Source organism: Excalfactoria chinensis, chromosome 1 (genome assembly GCF_039878825.1).
Source record: "Excalfactoria chinensis isolate bCotChi1 chromosome 1, bCotChi1.hap2, whole genome shotgun sequence".
Taxonomy (NCBI): Eukaryota; Metazoa; Chordata; class Aves; order Galliformes; family Phasianidae; genus Excalfactoria; species Excalfactoria chinensis.
Window position 1 is genome coordinate 68285586 of NC_092825.1, and position 16852 is coordinate 68302437.

A 16852-nucleotide genomic window follows, 5' to 3' on the forward strand; every position below is an offset into this window, starting at 1 on the left:
CTGCCCTGTAGTTTCCCAGCTCCTCCTTCTTGCCTCTTTTGAGGACTGGAGTGACACTGGCTTTCCTCCTGTCCTCAGTCACCTCTCTCATTCTCCATGGCCTTTCAAAGATGATAGAGTGGTTTGCCAATCACTTCTCCAGCTCCCTCAGCACTCACGGGTGCATTCTATCGGGGCCCATAGATTTGCATGCATTGAGTCTGCCTAGATGATTTCTGACCAGAACCTCCACAAACAGGGAAAGTTTTCCTTTCCCTTTCTCTCTCTTACCTCCATGGTCTGGGATTTTTGAGGGGCAGCATAAGCAGTAATGACTGCAGCAAACAAGGCATTCAGAATCTCTGCCTTTTCAGTGTCCTCCATTAGTGGGGCATCCATCTTATTCAGCAGCAGACCCACATTTTCCCTAGTCTTCCATTTGCTACTGACATACTTTAAGAAGTCTTACTTTTTGTCCTTGATCTCCCTCACCAGATTTAATATCAAGTGGGCCTTAGCCTTCCTCACTGCAATACTGCATGCCTGGACAATGTTCCTACATTACTTACAACTGACCAGACCCCCTTTCCACATTCCATAGACTACCTTCTTCCACTGGAATTCTTCCATGAGCTCCTTGCTCATCCATATGTGTTCCTGCTACCTTTGCTTGATGTCTAATTCTTAGGGATGCATCCACCTTGAGCTTGAAAGAAGCGGTGCTAGACTGCCAACCAACTCTCTTGGGTTCCCTTACCTTCCAGTGCTCTAACCCCTGGGATACCTCCACATAAGTCCTTGAAGAGGTCATAGTTGGCTCTCCTGAAGCCCAGGATTGCAAACTGCTACTTTCAGCTGTCTGTAGAAGGCCTCACCAACTGTGTGGGTAAACACCCACAGCAGTGTCACACATATTAGCCTGCCCCTTAATCCTCACCCACAAGCTTGCCAGTGGTTCATCATTCATCTCCTGGCAGAGCTCAATACCTTCCAATTGTACTCTCACACAAAGAGCCATTTCACTGTCTCGTCTTACTGGCCTGTCTTTCTTAAAAAGTACATAGCCATCTATGACAGCATTCCAGTCATGCAAACTGTCCTACCATGTCTCTGTGATCACAGTGAGGTCAAGGTATCATATCATAGTATCATAGTATCGTGCGAGTTGGAAGGGACCTTAGAGTCTTGCAACTGCACACAGCTCTCTTAATTTTTCCTGCTTACTTGCCACTTACTGCTGTCCCCATTGGTACACAGTCACTTCAGAAAAGGGAGCCAAAGATGCAGGTTTCCCTAGAGGAATGCAGAAGCATTCCCCATAGCTATGCATGTCATTGAAGTGACTGTTCTTCCAGCTCATGTCATGGGAAGCAGAACATTTATCACAATTCTGATTGGCTTGGCTCATTCTCCAGTGTCATGGTTTTGCAATGTTGTAGTTTTGCTATCAGTATTCCACATCATAACATCATGTTAAGCATAGATAATTTTGACGAATCTGCTGCTCACAGCAAGAAGACTACATGTCCCAGGGAGCACCACGGTCAGTCATATGACCAGGACTATATAATCTCACTTCACTGCTGGACTCGCGCTCTCGGATCCTGCCAGCCATGGGGGAGTGTGTGGAAGCGTTCCAGCCGTTTCGCCTAGAGTTACAGTAGGCCTCTCGGTTTCGGGACTCACTCTCTCTTATTTTACTTGATTTGTTAGCCTTAATTCCAATTATATTGCATTATATTGTGTTATTCTGTATTCTGATATAGTATTTAGTAAAATAGTGTGCCTCTTTAGATCGCTGCCGCTGTATTTATTTTCTCTTTCCCTGTTTTCTTTTCCTTTTGGGATAGCGGCCCTGCAGGCCGTCTATACCCCTGTCATGGGTGCCGGTAGATTTTAGGGTAACCTGTGACATAATTGGTGGAGAATGCGGGCAGATTGCCAGCAAAAGTGGGCATAATTTGGGCAAAAGTGGGCAAAAACTGCAAAAGCTGCTGTTTTTCCTGCTGTTCCTTTAGCTTTTACAGAGCTACGAGTTTTTTTTTCGTTAAGGGGCTATCTAAAGTTTACGTTTCTGCACCTGGGAGCTTGACCTTGAAAGTCCAGGCGGACTGCCAATACCCCGGAATATTTTGTAAACTTTTAGCTCTTCTATCTTGTTATTGAAGAGAGGAAAAAAAAAAAAAATGTGTGCTCTGTTAAAACTGCTAGTAAAACTGCTTTTCAGGGTGCTGTATGCTCCTCGTCCCTTCCCTGAATCCTTAATGCAGTTTTTGAACGCCCATTTGACCACACTGTTAATTTCCCTGAACATACTGTTGGTTATTTTATTAATCTCACTCAGTATCTGGATTTATAACATTCTGAGGAAGTCTTCCCCAGAACCAGAGAATACTGAGTGGCAGGGAGTGTGGAGAGGCTTTGAGGAGACTTTAAAAAGTCAGACATCTTCAGTGTCATGGAACTTTACTCCTGAACACTTGAAGAATCCTGAGAGCTTGATCGCATATTTGAGGCAGGAATGTTGCGGCACAGGCAGATCTCAGGAGGCACAAATGATTTGGGGCCTGGCTAATGCTTATTGGGCCTTATTCAATTTTGAAGCTGAGAGAGAGAGTCTCAGAGCTGAAAAGGCAGAGAGGGAAACAGTTTTTGAAGCTGAGAGAGAGAGTCTCAGAGCTGAGATGGAGAGTCTCAGAGCTGAGAGAAATGACCTCCTATATCAGCGTGACACCCTCCGGTCCGAACTTGATGCCCTCTGGTCCAGGCAAGACGCACCCCAGTCCGAGCGAGATGCCCTTCAGTCTGAGCGAGATGCCCTTTGGTCCAAGCGTAACACTCTCCAGTCCGAGTGTGACACCCTCCAGTCTGGACACGACACTCTCCAGTCCAAGTGCAACACTCTCCAGTCTGAGCGCAACGCCCTCCAGTCTGAGCACGATGCCCTCCAGTCCGAGTGTAACAACCTCCGGTCAGAGCAAGGCTCCTTCCCGAGCCCAGCCGGGGCAGCTGGTAGCGGAGCAGCGCAACCCCAAGTGGACAACACTGGTCTCGGCTCTCCCTGTGGGTCTGTTCTGTATCTGGAAGGGGTTGGTGCGCTTCCAGGCTGAGCAGGAGCCCACCGCTATGGTCACGGGGCAGGAGAACTGCACTGCCCCCATCCAGCCCGCTGGAGGCCCGGCCGTCCGGCATGAGGGGTGGCCTTAGATGTGGCTGAACGGGAGAGGTGGCCAATGCTTCATCTTTATACTGACTCATGGATGGTGGAAAATGCCTTATGGGGGTGGTTGCAGCAGTGGGAACAAGACAACTGGCAACGACGAAGAGGTAAACCTATTTGGGCTGCTGAACTGTGGAAAGACATTGCTGCCCAAATAAGAAACATTGTTGTAAAGGTGCGCCATGTAGATGCTCACGTGCCTAAAAGTAAGGCTACTGAAGAACATCAAAATAACCATCAGGTTGATCGAGCTGCCAAAACTGAGGTGGCTCAAATAGACTTGGACTGGCAGAACAAGACTGAATTATTCCTAGCTCGATGGGCCCATGAGACCTCAGGCCATCAAGCAACAGATGCAACATACAAGTGGTCCAGAGACCGAGGGGTGGACTTAATTATGCATGCTATTGCTCAGGTCATTCATGACTGTGAAATATGCGCCATAATTAAACAAGCCAAGAGGATGAAAACTTTTTGGGGGGAAGGGCGATGGCAAAAATATAAATATGGGGAGGCATGGTAGATTGATTATATCACCTTGCCATGATCTCGCAATGGTAAGCGTTATGTGCTCACCATGGTGGAGGCAACCACTGGGTGGCTTGAAACATACGCAGTACCAGTACCCCATGCTATCGCCCGAAATACCATATTAGGGCTGGAGAAGCAAGTTCTATGGAGGCATGGTACTCCAGACACTGCCCCAGCAGTTCCACTCCTATCCCTGTCACCTGGGCAAGAAGCAGGAGCTCATGGTGAGGATGGTGTGGATGTGCCAAGTGAGCCACCCCGCAGTGAGGGGGGTCATCCCGCAGCCACGAGGCCTGGGTTCACTGTTCCCCTATGAGGGTTTGGAGCTGAACTCTTCAGGCCAGGATGTGAAGCTGCTGGCACAATCGTGTGCCCCGGTGGCGCGGTGATAGAAGTGCCGCTTGCAACACCGGAGGCCTGGGTTCGAATCCCCGCTGTGGCACAAGTGGTAGAAGTGCCGCTCTGCTACACAGAGGGCTCGAATCCCGGGAGTTGGACTCGATGACCTCTAAGGTCCCTTCCAACTCGCACAATACTGTGATACTGTGATCACCTGCTGGGGAGTTTCTTGCTGAGCCTCTCCTTGATGCTTCTGTTCCACTGAAGGGAATGGATGACTTGGAGGATGGCCATACCACCAGCAGTGATGCTGGTCTGCTTCTCCCCTCTGCTTATGCTCTGGGCTCCTGCCCTGACATCCAGTGATGGAGACAGAGGAGGACAGTCCCAAGAAGTCCTCTGTGCAGTGGCCCTGTAGCTTAGGGAAAGGATGAGTGCACCTTGATGTGGGGGACGCCCTGCTAGTGCTGCCTTTCTCCCTTTCTTCCCTCCACCGTTATCATGTTCCTCTTTCCGGCAGTTTTGTCATTTCCTTGACTTAGCAAATAATAGTGTGTTAAGATATAAAGTTTTATTTTCAGCCTAAGGATTTGCATGAAATAGATATAAGTTGTTAAGAAAATAAGGTTGCTGATTACTCACAACTATATATGTGTGTGTGTGTGTGTAATAAGCATAATGTAATGATGTAGAATAAGGGGTGGAATGTCATGGTTTTGCAATGTTGTAGTTTTGCTATCAGTATTCCACATCATAACATCATGTTAAGCATAGATAATTTTGACGAATCTGCTGCTCACAGCAAGAAGACTACATGTCCCAGGGAGCACCACGGTCAGTCATATGACCAGGACTATATAATCTCACTTCACTGCTGGACTCGCGCTCTCGGATCCTGCCAGCCATGGGGGAGTGTGTGGAAGCGTTCCAGCCGTTTCGCCTAGAGTTACAGTAGGCCTCTCGGTTTCGGGACTCACTCTCTCTTATTTTACTTGATTTGTTAGCCTTAATTCCAATTATATTGCATTATATTGTGTTATTCTGTATTCTGATATAGTATTTAGTAAAATAGTGTGCCTCTTTAGATCGCTGCCGCTGTATTTATTTTCTCTTTCCCTGTTTTCTTTTCCTTTTGGGATAGCGGCCCTGCAGGCCGTCTATACCCCTGTCATGGGTGCCGGTAGATTTTAGGGTAACCTGTGACATCCAGCTGTGAGTGTGCCATGAGAATTGCATTTTTGATCCCACTCCCGAAGTCCTTCAGTTTAAAGCTCATCTTACTACACTAGCCAGCCTGCTGCCTAAGGTTGTCCTGCCTCTTCTAGGCAGGTGGATCCCACTGTTCCCTAACAGGTTATAATCTTCATAGAAAGTCCCACCGTCATAAGAAAAACTACGCGCACCAACCACATATCCAGGAGTTGATGCGCATTATAAGATTATTTTTGGCTGCCCTCTCTCCTCCAGCTGGTAAAAGTGAAGTTAACTTGGGTACTAGTGTTCTTTACTTGTGCTCCCAGGGCTTTATAGTCTTAGATTCTGCCTATGTTCTGGTTTCCATTGTCATTTATGCCCACATGAAAGAGCACTAGCAGATAATAGTTCCATGCTCTTGACAAGCTGTGGCACTCTCTTGGCAATGTCTCAGACCTTGGCTCCTGGGAAGCAGGAGGCCCCTCCAGATAGCTGCATCAGGCAAGCAGAGGGGAGTGAGCCTCAGTGCCTTTAAATAGGGAGTCACCTACTACAAGCAAGGGCTTGCTCTGTTTTCAGGGACAAACTCTAGATGCAAAAGTATGAGGACCCAATGCCAGATTTTCAGGTCACTACAAGCTAAAAGATCATTCTTCAGTTTACAGCTTTCTTTTCCTGCTTTTGCCTTCCAACACCACAGTTTCCCTTTCCCATGACAGCCCTAATAAAGGCAGGAACTTAGTGCCACTTTATAGGCCAGAATAGGATTACCTTTTGCCTGAATTAGTATTGCTACCATCTATTTAAGCAAAAAGTTAGGGGATTTCTGGCAAGGGCATCTATTATGGCTCTGTGAGATCACACATCTTGCTTTGAACTACAGGATCCTCCCTGTAGATAAGCTGAGCAGTAGACTCTTGGTGAGAAGGAAAGGAACTAGCTGGGAGCCCATTCAAGGTTTAATATTAGCTAATGCACTTCCATTCTGCTCTGGGCAACCTCTGTACAGAACTAATCTGGGGGGAAGCTGACAGCTGGAGAAGCTTTCTCCTCACATCTCCAGAGCAACTGTGTTCAGCCACAGACCATCCTGCTCACCAGGAGATGTGGTAGTATTTCCTGTCTCCTGTACAGCAGCCAAAACCATGTAGTCTGTGGTCTCAGGAGATGGCAACTAATGAAAGGAACCAAAATGGATGAAGATTTGCACAGATATCAGAGAATCCAGGAAGAGTGGATGTATGGATGTCAAAATCACGGGCAGAAAAAATTAGACCCAGATCACACAGCTTCACCGTAGCTGTCACGGAGAATATTAAATTACAATTACATCACAAGAGGAAACAAAGAGGAGGAAGAGGGTCTGTAACACTCATTCATGGTGGTGGAAGATGACAAACTTTGAAGCTGGTGAGGCAACCTGAAGACAGACTAAACCATTATGGAGCACTAGCTACATTCACAAAGGACTGGGGAAATTACTTGTTTCTAAAAGTGGCTGTGGAGATGGATGAGGATTAAAGATGAACGACAGTGACAAAGTGGCTGCAGGGACTGATATAAAAAAAGGAGATAAAAAGAACAAATGTCAGTGGCTAGGAAAAGAAGTGACACCTGGGTGAAAAGCACAGAAAGCCATAAAAGAGATTAAAAAAACTAGGGCAGTAAAATACGCAGTTATAACCAGGAGTAATTGGGTGAAACTGGACACATGAAAATATGGACCAAATATTTTCCCAACCATGGGAGCTGTTAGATCATGAAACAGACTTCAAAAGGAAGAGGTGGAAGCCCCATTACCTAACTAACTTAAAAACTAATGTGGATGGATCAATCATGTGCTGTAAATACCAGTGGGATGGATGACCTAACAGGTCCTTTCAGTCTCTAACTTCTACATTTAACATAAGGAATCACAAAACTCCCTTGCCATGGGGTACAGAATAATGACTCAGCAGATGGGGAAAGCCAGCAGTAATCACGTAGGAAGAAAGGGAAAATGTCATACAATGATGAAGCAGAGAGAATAATAGCAGAGAGAGGTGCACCATAAAAGCAATCAAGACGCAATGTCTCTTCTCCAGCAGAGCAGTCCTGCAGAGCAGTGTGGGGTAGATAAGATTTCTTTCTTATTGAGTTGGCCCTATATTAAAAAATCATCAGTTGCTAAGCTGAGAAGGAATATTATTTTCCCTTCCTCTTTCTTTAATTCCCTGGGCTGCTTAAAACAAAGCTGTAACAAGCTGCAAGAAAGCACAGGGAGTTAGTTGGTCCTGGTTAGCAAAATGGCCTGTAGCAACCTGCCCCAGGATGCCTACTGGCAGATCCTAGCAGCCTCCTGTCCTGGGCGAGCAGGTGCCTTTCTCACCACGTCCTGTGATGAAGGCTGGGACTGAAGAGCAGGAGATATCCATACAAACATCCAGAACAAGGGGGATAATGACCTCATACGTGTCCCCCTTCTCCTCCCTCCCCCCACTGCATATAATGTAAAATATCTATTTTAAGTGTAATGAAAAATCAGTGGTCAGTGATTTCAAGACACCAGTACACATTTCCTTGGCTCTCTCCTGACACGCATATATCCCTCTCCAGATGACTCTGTAACACGCTGCTCCAAGGTGAGGAAAGGAGCAGTTTTACTGGTCCCTAAACCAGCAGCGCTCTTCTTGCTGACCTGCTGAGAGCAGAAGCCTCCTATTCCAGTGCGACCCAGCTCCAAATCAAGGAAACGCAACCCACCCCACGCTGCTCGTCTCTGCCGCTCGTCCAGAGATCACACCCGACATTCCCATGCAAGTTCCTAACAAACACGGCACAGCTGTATTGCAGTTTCTGCGCGCAGGAGTTTGCTCGGCCAACCGTGCTCATCTGCGGGCGTTAGCGCCGTGCCGCTCTGCAACACGCCGCCCCGTGACCCGACGTGTCCGCCCGTGCTGCGGGAAGCCCAGCCGGACCCTCGGGCGGGGGACCCGATCGACAAAACTGAGCCGGGCGCTTCCACGCAGCTACGCCATAGGGATCGAAAGACTCCTCGTCCCCAGCACGCCAACTGGGAGAAGGCGCGGTGCTTCCCTTTATGTGCCGCGCCACTCTCCCTTCTCCGTAGTGTGTGACTGGCGCTGCGAGACCCCCCTCGCTTCCGCATCCCTACTCGGGGTTCCTCGTCGCCTTCACCGCCTACTGCAGGGCCGCGCGAAGCCACCGCTGCGCCCTGCCCGGACTTCCCGTGCCACTTCCAGGTCTGCGCTCTTAAAGGGGCCGCCCCGCCTGCTGAACAAAGGCCATTGTTGTAGTCGCCGCTCCGCTCACCGCCTCCCTCAGCGCCTTCCACCCGCTCGCCGGGTTCTCCGCCCACGCTGGCACGTCTCCGCGGCCCTCCCGCGCCGCCTCCCCCCGGCGGAGCGGCGCAGAACGCGGCAGGCCGGCCCCTAACCGGGCCGAGCCCGCCCAGACCCCTTCCTCTCAGCTCTCCTTCAGCGCCAGGGCGCACGCGGGCGGAGGCCGTTCACGGCCGTTTCGCGCCGCAGCGGCACCTTTAAGGGGCGGGACCGGTTGCCGGGAACTCACGTCACTTTCGGGCCCCCGAAACTCCGGCTCCATGGGCGGGGCACGGCCGGCCGGGCCCGCGCCGCCTTTCGGTTTCTCTTCCAGGAAGGAAAACACTGGTGGGCAGCGGGGGCCGCGGCGGCAGCACCCGCCCTCACCCTCCCTCCCTCCGCCTCGCGCTCTCCCCCCGTGCCCCGCGCACACGCGCGCTCACACACGCGCGGTCCCGCACACGCGCGCACACGTTCACGCGCGGCGGGGGGGCGGCAGCTTCCGAGCGCCCCCCAGAGCGCGGCGGCGGGGAGGGGACCCCGAGTAGCTCGGCGGGCCGCGGTGGCGGCCGCAACTTCCTCCTGAGGGGCCGGCGGGGAGCGGGAGGTGGGAAGAGCCCCAGAAGTTCCCGGCCGCCCGCTGGGCTGCGCGGAGCTCCTCCTGAGAGATGTCTGAGCCTGCTGCCCAGTGCTGCATCAAGGTAACGAGCCGCCCCGCCCGCTGCCGCCGTGCCTCTGTGTCACGCTGCTTCGCCTAGCTTTGTTTGCCGATCTCACTTTATTTCTGCTGTATTTTGCCGCCGTGTCTGCGTCTGTCTGTCTGTTTTTCTGGCCGGGGCTCAGCCCCCCCCATCCCCACCCCCCCCCCGCCCTCCGCGCCCGCCGCCGGCCCCGCGGGTGCCGCGCGGTGCTTCACGCGGGAACGGGCGCGGCGTGCCTCGGGTCGGGGAGCGCGCCTTCCCCCGCCGCAAAGTTGGGAGAAAGTTTCCTGCCGGGAGGGGATGCGCTCCTCGGGGCTCCCGCGGGCACGGCTTTCCTCTAATGTTTGTTTGGCTTTATTCTTTATTACCCGCGACTTTATTATTAGTTCCTTTTATTTTATTATTATTATTTTTTCCTTTCGCATCTTCTCGTGTCCCTTTTGGCACCGCGAGGACAGACTCCAGCGTCCCCCTCACCCGGCGCCCTCCCTCCCCGTAGCGGGCAGCCCCCGCCTCCCGCGCCCCCCCATTGCCCTCGTCCCCCCCCTCCCATTCCCTCGCCCCATCCCTGTTCGCTGGAGAAAGGAGCGGGCCCAGCGGTCAGCACCGCGTTTTTTTTGCCCCTTGGCACCTTTGGGCCGAGGAGGCTTTTGGGCTCTGTGGTGTGATTGTGGCGTGGAATCGCCCGGCTCAGTTTTGTCGATCGGGTTCCCCGCCCGAGGGTCCGGCTGGGCTTCCCGCAGCACGGGCGGACACGTCGGGTCACGGGGCGGCGTGTTGCAGAGCGGCACGGCGCTAACGCCCGCAGACGAGCACAGTTGGCCGAGCAAACTCCTGCGCGCAGAAACTGCAATACAGCTGTGCCGCGTTTGTTAGGAACTTGCATGGGAATGTCGGGTGTGATCTCTGGACGAACGGCAGAGACGAGCAGCGTGGGGTGGGTTGCGTTTCCTTGATTTGGAGCTGGGTCGCACTGGAATAGGAGGCTTCTGCTCTCAGCAGGTCAGCAAGAAGAGCGCTGCTGGTTTAGGGACCAGTAAAACTGCTCCTTTCCTCCCCTTGGTGCAGCGTGTTACAGAGTTATCTGGAGAGGGATATATGCGTGTCAGGAGAGAGCCAAGGAAATGTGTACTGGAGTCTTGAAATCACTGACCACTGATATTTTTCATTACACTTAACTAGGCAGGTTCACGTGGAATGTGAAATGCCTATTTTAAGCAACCTGTTCCAAGCTCTACAGTCTGGACCTATTTTTACTGCTCAGCTTGTTTTGTCCATGCACGGGCTCTCTTTGCCTAGGCAGAAGCTGCCGTCCAGGTGCAGCCCTTCAGGTGTTGTCCCAAGTGCTGGGGAATATGGGTCAATTGGAAGGCAGGAAACAGAAGGGGCGCAGAGTATTTTTTGGCTGCTGTTGGTTTTAATAGTTTCAAATATAGCAAATCTTTTGGACAGAAGAGTGAATTTCGACTGATAACATTTCTTACCAAACCACTCTGGATAACTTTCTGCTTGGTTTTCCTTAGTGCCGTTGGCTTTTTGGGTGCTTGTTTCCAACAGATGGAGCGAAAGCCAGTTGTGGTGGGCACCCAGGTTTTGGGGGAGCTGCTTAGCAGTATTGTGACTGTATGAACGCACGCCATTATTTCTGCAGCATGCAGGTTAGGGCACGGGAGCAAGCTCCATGCTTATCAGAGGTGGCTGCACAGCCGCTGTGTTGCTTTGAGGAGTAGTTTTCCTCTAAGGTGTTGCATTAGGAGCTCTTGAACTGGCAGAGGTGGTAATGGTGAATGCGTTTTGTGTTGGTTTTTTCTGTTTTTATTCCCTGCCCCAACATGGGGCAAGGCTGTGTGCTGTAAATTCCCCTGCAGTTGGGCGATGAGCCATGGAAAGCTCTGACAAAGGGAGTGAAGACTCAGGCTCTGCTTGTGCTTGAGGTGCTTGATATGCAGTCTATCTATGTTATCGGAGAAGCACTCATAATAAGTTTTAGGAAAACTGTGAGGTGATGAAATTTTCGTACGTATTTAACTATTTGTAATCAATATAAACTTGCAGTAGTATCTTTGCTCGTGTCAAGTAGGTACGTGCAATTGTATATTGCTTTGTGGCAGATATGTGTATATGTATTTCTTTCTCCAAGAGAGAAGTACCGCACTTAACATCTGGTCCCACCAGTGCTCAAGTGTGCACTTGCAAGGCTGGTGGTGCACCTCTGCTAGGAGGCTGATGCTTCTTGTGTTAGTATCAGTGACAAAACTCCCGTTAAGTTCAGAGTGTTTAGGGGTTTAGGGCTGCATAGGAGAAAGCCAGAGTATAAACATACGTACGTATTTAACATCTGATTAATCACTTAACTCCTTTGTACCAGCCTATTTAATCCCTTTGAAGCCAAATTTTACTGACACTGTCCCAATTAAACGCTGGTCGTTACTATTCACTGTGTCATTATAGGAGAAGTCAGTTTCCTGGGAGGCAACCCATTAAAACAGCAGCCCCAGTCTGAAATGCCCCAGTTAAACAGAGGATCCTTTAATGATAACTTACATGTATTTTTGTACCTTGCATCTCAAATTGCTTTTTGGAGGGAGGCAGTTCAGCAGCACTCTGCTGATAGAAGTGATGATAAGCAGAAGGTAAAGTCTTGTACAGTTAGAGTCGCCTTTTATAGAGTCGCCTGGGTTCTTGAGTGCTTCCCAATGACAGTTTGCGTTGTGAAGTCTTCTGACAAAAAGTTTCCTCATAATCTGCTTACTGTGTGAGAAAGGAAAGCTGGGGCAACCTGTAGTTTTGCCCAGCAGTATAGTTCTGAGCTGCAGTCCAAAAAGGATCTGTTTGCATTTTTTCGCATGTGTTTATTTTGGAATGCTTGTGATTCAGTGCCATAAGCTGGGTATCCCCAGAGCAACAGCAAATCATAAGCAAGTGCTTCTGAAAATGTTCTCTTTGGCCTTTGCTTTCTCTATCTGTGAAACAGGCATAAAATAATAATGAACCTACCTCGGCAGCGTAGCGGTGAGGCTAAGTATTTGTAATGCAACGTGGAAACAATGATGTTTATTGCAGAAATGAGTGGCAGAGTGAGTGGTCTGATTTTTTTTTCCTGGCTTTTTAGGTCACATGATGTTTGAGGTGGCAGTGGTGGTGTACTGTTTTGACTGTTGACATGTTGGGGGACTTGTAACTTTCCCAGGGGTTGGTACTGGGACCTGTCCTCTTCCTCATCTTTATTGATGACCTGGATGAGGGCACTGAGTGCACCCTCAGTGAGTTTGTGGATGACACCAAGCTGGGAGGACGTGTTGATCTTCCTGAGGGCAGTAGCAAGGCCCTGCAGGGGGATCTGGACAGGCTGCATCGCTGGGTTGAAGCCAAAGTGCTTGGTCCTGCACTTTGGCCACAGCAACCTCAGGCAATGCTACAGGCTTAGGGCAGAGTGGCTGGAAGACTGTGTAGAGGAAACAGACGTGGGGATGTCGGTTGATTCTCACTGCTGCGTATGAGCCAGCAGTGTGCCCAACTGGCCAAGAAAGCCAGTGGCATCCTGGCTTGTGTTGCTAGCAGGAGCAAGGAAGTAATTGTCCCTCTGTACTCAACCTTGGTGAGGTTGCACCTCGAGTATTGTGTTCAGTTTTGGGCCCCTCACTACGAGAAAGACGTTAAGACCCAGGAACATGTCCAGAGAAGGACAACAAAGCTGGTGAGGGGTCTGGAGCACAAGCCTTATGAGGTACAGCTAAGGAAGCTGGGATTGCCTAGTCTGGAGGGTCAGGGGAGACTTCATTGCTCTCTACAACTACCTGAAGGGAGGTTGTAGTGAGCTGGGGTTCAGCTTATTCTCTCATGTAAGTTATGATAGGACCAGAGGGAATAGCTTCAGTCTGCACCAGGGGAGATTTCGGCTGGATGCTAGGAAATACTGCTTCTTCAGAAGAAAGGCCAGGCACTGGAATGGGCTGCCCAGGGAGGTGGTGGAGTCGCTGACCTTGGAAGCATTTGAGGGGTGTTTAGACGTTGTGTAGATGGACATGTTTTAATGAATGAGAACTGCTGGTGATAGGTGGGTGGTTGGACTGGATGATCTTGTAGGTCTTTTCCAACATTGATGATTCTCTGCTATCAGAGCAAGAGCAAAGACAGGCCACCACAGCTTCTTGTGCTTCTGACAGCAGAGTTGAGGCAAACAATTCTATTGTTAGGTTATTTTTTAGGACTACAAGCCAAAGTTAGCCAGTATTGGATCTGGTGTTGCTGAGTTGTCTTTAGGCAGTGTTTTATTGGAGAGCAGAGTAAAGCTATTTGTCTCATGTATTTCTTTAGTACCGTGAGGAACTTGAAAGTAGATGATAGTTATGGTTTTTGTTTGTTTGTTTTTTTGTTTTTTCTTTTTTTCCTTTCAAAAATGCCACCATTGAGTAGAAAATAAATGTGGAAAACTTAGCTGTAGCTGTTTATGGATTTTTTGCAGCAGCAGTAAATAATGTATTTTGAATGGAGTTAGGCCTTTTAGTGGTATATGATATTGCCTCTTGACTGTAATACTGCTGAGCTCCAAACTGAACTGGCTATAGGAACTGAAGAAAACTACAAACGACTCTTCATCTAAATGATTTTCCAAGGGTTATCCCTTATTAAGCTGTATGCAGTTTTCTTTGCTTCAGAGCTGTCCTTGTATAGTTTGCAAATAGTGTCAGCACTGAGGCAGGCTGGAGAGAGACAAGGTGGGTAAGAAAGGGAAATGGGCAATCACGGTGTTATTTGTGTTGGTTGGTGTTCTGTGGAATGTTTGCACATGGAAATAAATAGTATTGTAAATCATTTTATAAATGTGTGTAATGCCGAGAGTAATTCTGGGTCTGACAGAGTTAAATGGTAGAATAGCCCCACAGAATACTTTCAATGTGACAACTGGATTTTCCATGTTAATCTATTAACAGCTGGCTAATATTAAATGTGGAGTTTAGATTTTTAATTCCATAATTAAATAAAAAGCTGTTGTAGATAGGAACTGGAAGTGATTTCTTGCTGTCTGAATTATTATTTTTATCCCAAGTAGGGTCTGATCAAGCTTGGAAATTATTTGTTTTGGAAATGGAGAGTTTAATGTGGAGGAAACCAACAAAGGAACATCCTTAAAACTAATGGGATGTAGTAGAAAGTGAGATTATTTGTAATGTTTGTGTTTCAACCAAGTATGGATGAAGTGATTTTTTCCATTATGAATTCAATGGGCTCTTCCAAAGCATCTATCACTGGAAACTAGGAATGTTTTCTGAATTGTATGGGAACCTGTGGAAATCCAGGAGCTTGGAGTCCTACCAGATAACTGAAATGTTTAATAAAATGCCAGGGATAGTACTACTAGAATTCAGAAACAGAATTATCCAGTTAGGGTGAGGCATTCAGAATCTGCAAACCACATTTTCCTTTTGTTCTCCTTTTTTTCCCCTTAAAAGGACTCGCTGTAAAATAAGCCTCCATCGTTAATGGTGTACTGTGAAACTCTGCTGATGTGCTTGAACGTTGAACGGAGTAAACCCAATATAACAGCAGCGTTGGGAAGGAGAGCTCCTTCCCACTTTCTTGGAACTCATCTGATGTATTTGCTGGGATTGTACCCTGTGATCAGTGTCCCTTTTTTTTCCTGGTAAGGCAGAACGTTGCCACAGCACACTGCTGCTTGAATGGCAAGTTCTTTTCTTTGAGTCTGCTCCGTATATAAAAACACACGCAAGCCAGATCTTTTCAAACCTGTCCAGGATCTGACTTTATGGGCAGTAAGATTTGAGGAGCCAGAAGCTCTGGGGCAGCTGCTTGTCAGCGGAAGCCACTGGAAGAATCATTTCCCAGCAGATGGGTCCTTGATGCCACATCAGCAAGGAGTGACTGGGAGATTTCCAGCGAGCCATGTTGAGGTGTAGCTTGAAGCCTGCAGAGCCAGTAGAATGTCAGTGGTGAGCTGCCCTTAGCTGTGCTACTGCCTGTGCTGCTGTGTTGGCTCTGATCTGCAGCTTCACCACAGCTCTTGAGGACCAGCTTTCTCCAGTTTAAAAGTGAACAGCCTGGCATGGGCATGTGTAGTTACTGTGACTGTGGAGATGAGGAAGCAAAGGTTTGAGGTTTTTTCATGGAGGCACAAGGATCCTGCTGTGTCCCGGGGTACTGGGAAGTTCCAGGAACCAGGGTGCTGGTAGAGATATAATGCTCTCCTCAGATGGCAGTCTGAGTGGTTGTTGCCCTGCCAAATGAGTTCAGCGAATGGGCTCTCTGGAAGAGGATCTGGGGAACAGAGTAGGAGTAGCTTCCAGGGGAATAAGGTTATAAGCTATAAAATATTTCGTGGTGTGTGGTCTGAGTTGTGTATTTTTTGTTGCCCTGTAAACACTGGGCTCAGACACAGTGGAGATAGTACCTTAGCAAGCCACCCAACACCAACTGAGTCATCAGAACCACCGTAGGCTGACCATGTGCTGGCTTTTGTTACCTCCCAGATGAGATAAATCACAACTTCACTTAAAATTCAGAGCACTATGAGAGAGAATTAATAGTGTATACAACCATCTTGATCATGCTGATGGGCAGTAGCTGGGCTCTGCAGGCTCAGAGAGGAGGATAAAGTGAGGTATTTCCGTGTTTTTTTCAACCCCTGATAGTTTTGAGCAGGGTGCTTTCATGGCTCTTCTGCTTAACAGAAGCAGTGAAGTCTCCTTGAGCTAGTCAGTCCTGTGCTATTGATCTTGGTCTATCTGCTGATGGGCCTTGTACCTGGGATCTGATTTTAGGAAACAATTCTGTGGAGAAATGAAAAGGAAAATGAGCTCAGGTTTCAGCTAGAGGTCAAACAGGCAATTAAACCTGTAGCAGGAAAGGAACTGAGAGCAAAACAGAAGTGATCTGTATATTGCATTTTGAATTCATGCTGTGTGTTGGTTCTGGTTATAGCATATTTTACTGATTATTAAGAGGGCTTGTAGTGGCACTGGAAAATAAACAGAAATGTGTAGTGAAGTTGATGAAAAGCCTGGGGAACCTTCCATAGGAAGAGAAGCTAAATTGCCTGTGACTCTTCAAATGACTCAGTTTGGAAAAGGAGACTGCTGAGGGCGATATAATAGAGATCTATAAAATCACACAGTAGTAGTGTATGGGGAGCAATTACCTGATAGTACACAACTACACAGGCAATGAAATTACCAGTGAGCAAGTTTGAAACAAGTTCTTCCATCTGTGTTAAATTATGGAACTCACCGCTGCAGGATGCTGCAGAGGCTGTAAATACAAATGGATTTTAAAAAGTAGGTAGAGGAATACATAGAAGATACTAATCCTGACAGCTTTTACTGGGGGGAAAAAAACCCTCTAATTACCATGGGAGAAGACTGCTTTTTCTATTGAGACTTTCCTGAGATGGACTTCTTTAGAGACAAGATCCCAAGCAAGACAGACATGCTCTGATATTATACAGTCATGTAGATGCTCCAGTGTAAAATTCTGCAAACTGTAAGGCTGGTCTCAAGTAGTTATTAGTCTCCTTCAAAATTGTTTCTGAAGTCTCTGACTCAACCCCTAAC

The 16852-nt window shown here is 48.5% G+C and overlaps 1 protein-coding gene across 1 annotated transcript in view; it reads left to right on the top strand.

Moving 5' to 3' along the window:
- The first annotated feature begins 8885 nt into the window (after positions 1-8885).
- The window catches only part of ETV6 (ETS variant transcription factor 6), a 130049-nt gene continuing 122082 nt past the window's right edge, over positions 8886-16852 (top strand). Inside the window, exon 1 of the mRNA XM_072358681.1 lies at positions 8886-9284. Within this exon, the coding sequence (XP_072214782.1) occupies positions 9252-9284 (33 nt within the window). The 5' untranslated portion in view covers positions 8886-9251. The remainder of the gene's footprint in view (positions 9285-16852) is intronic.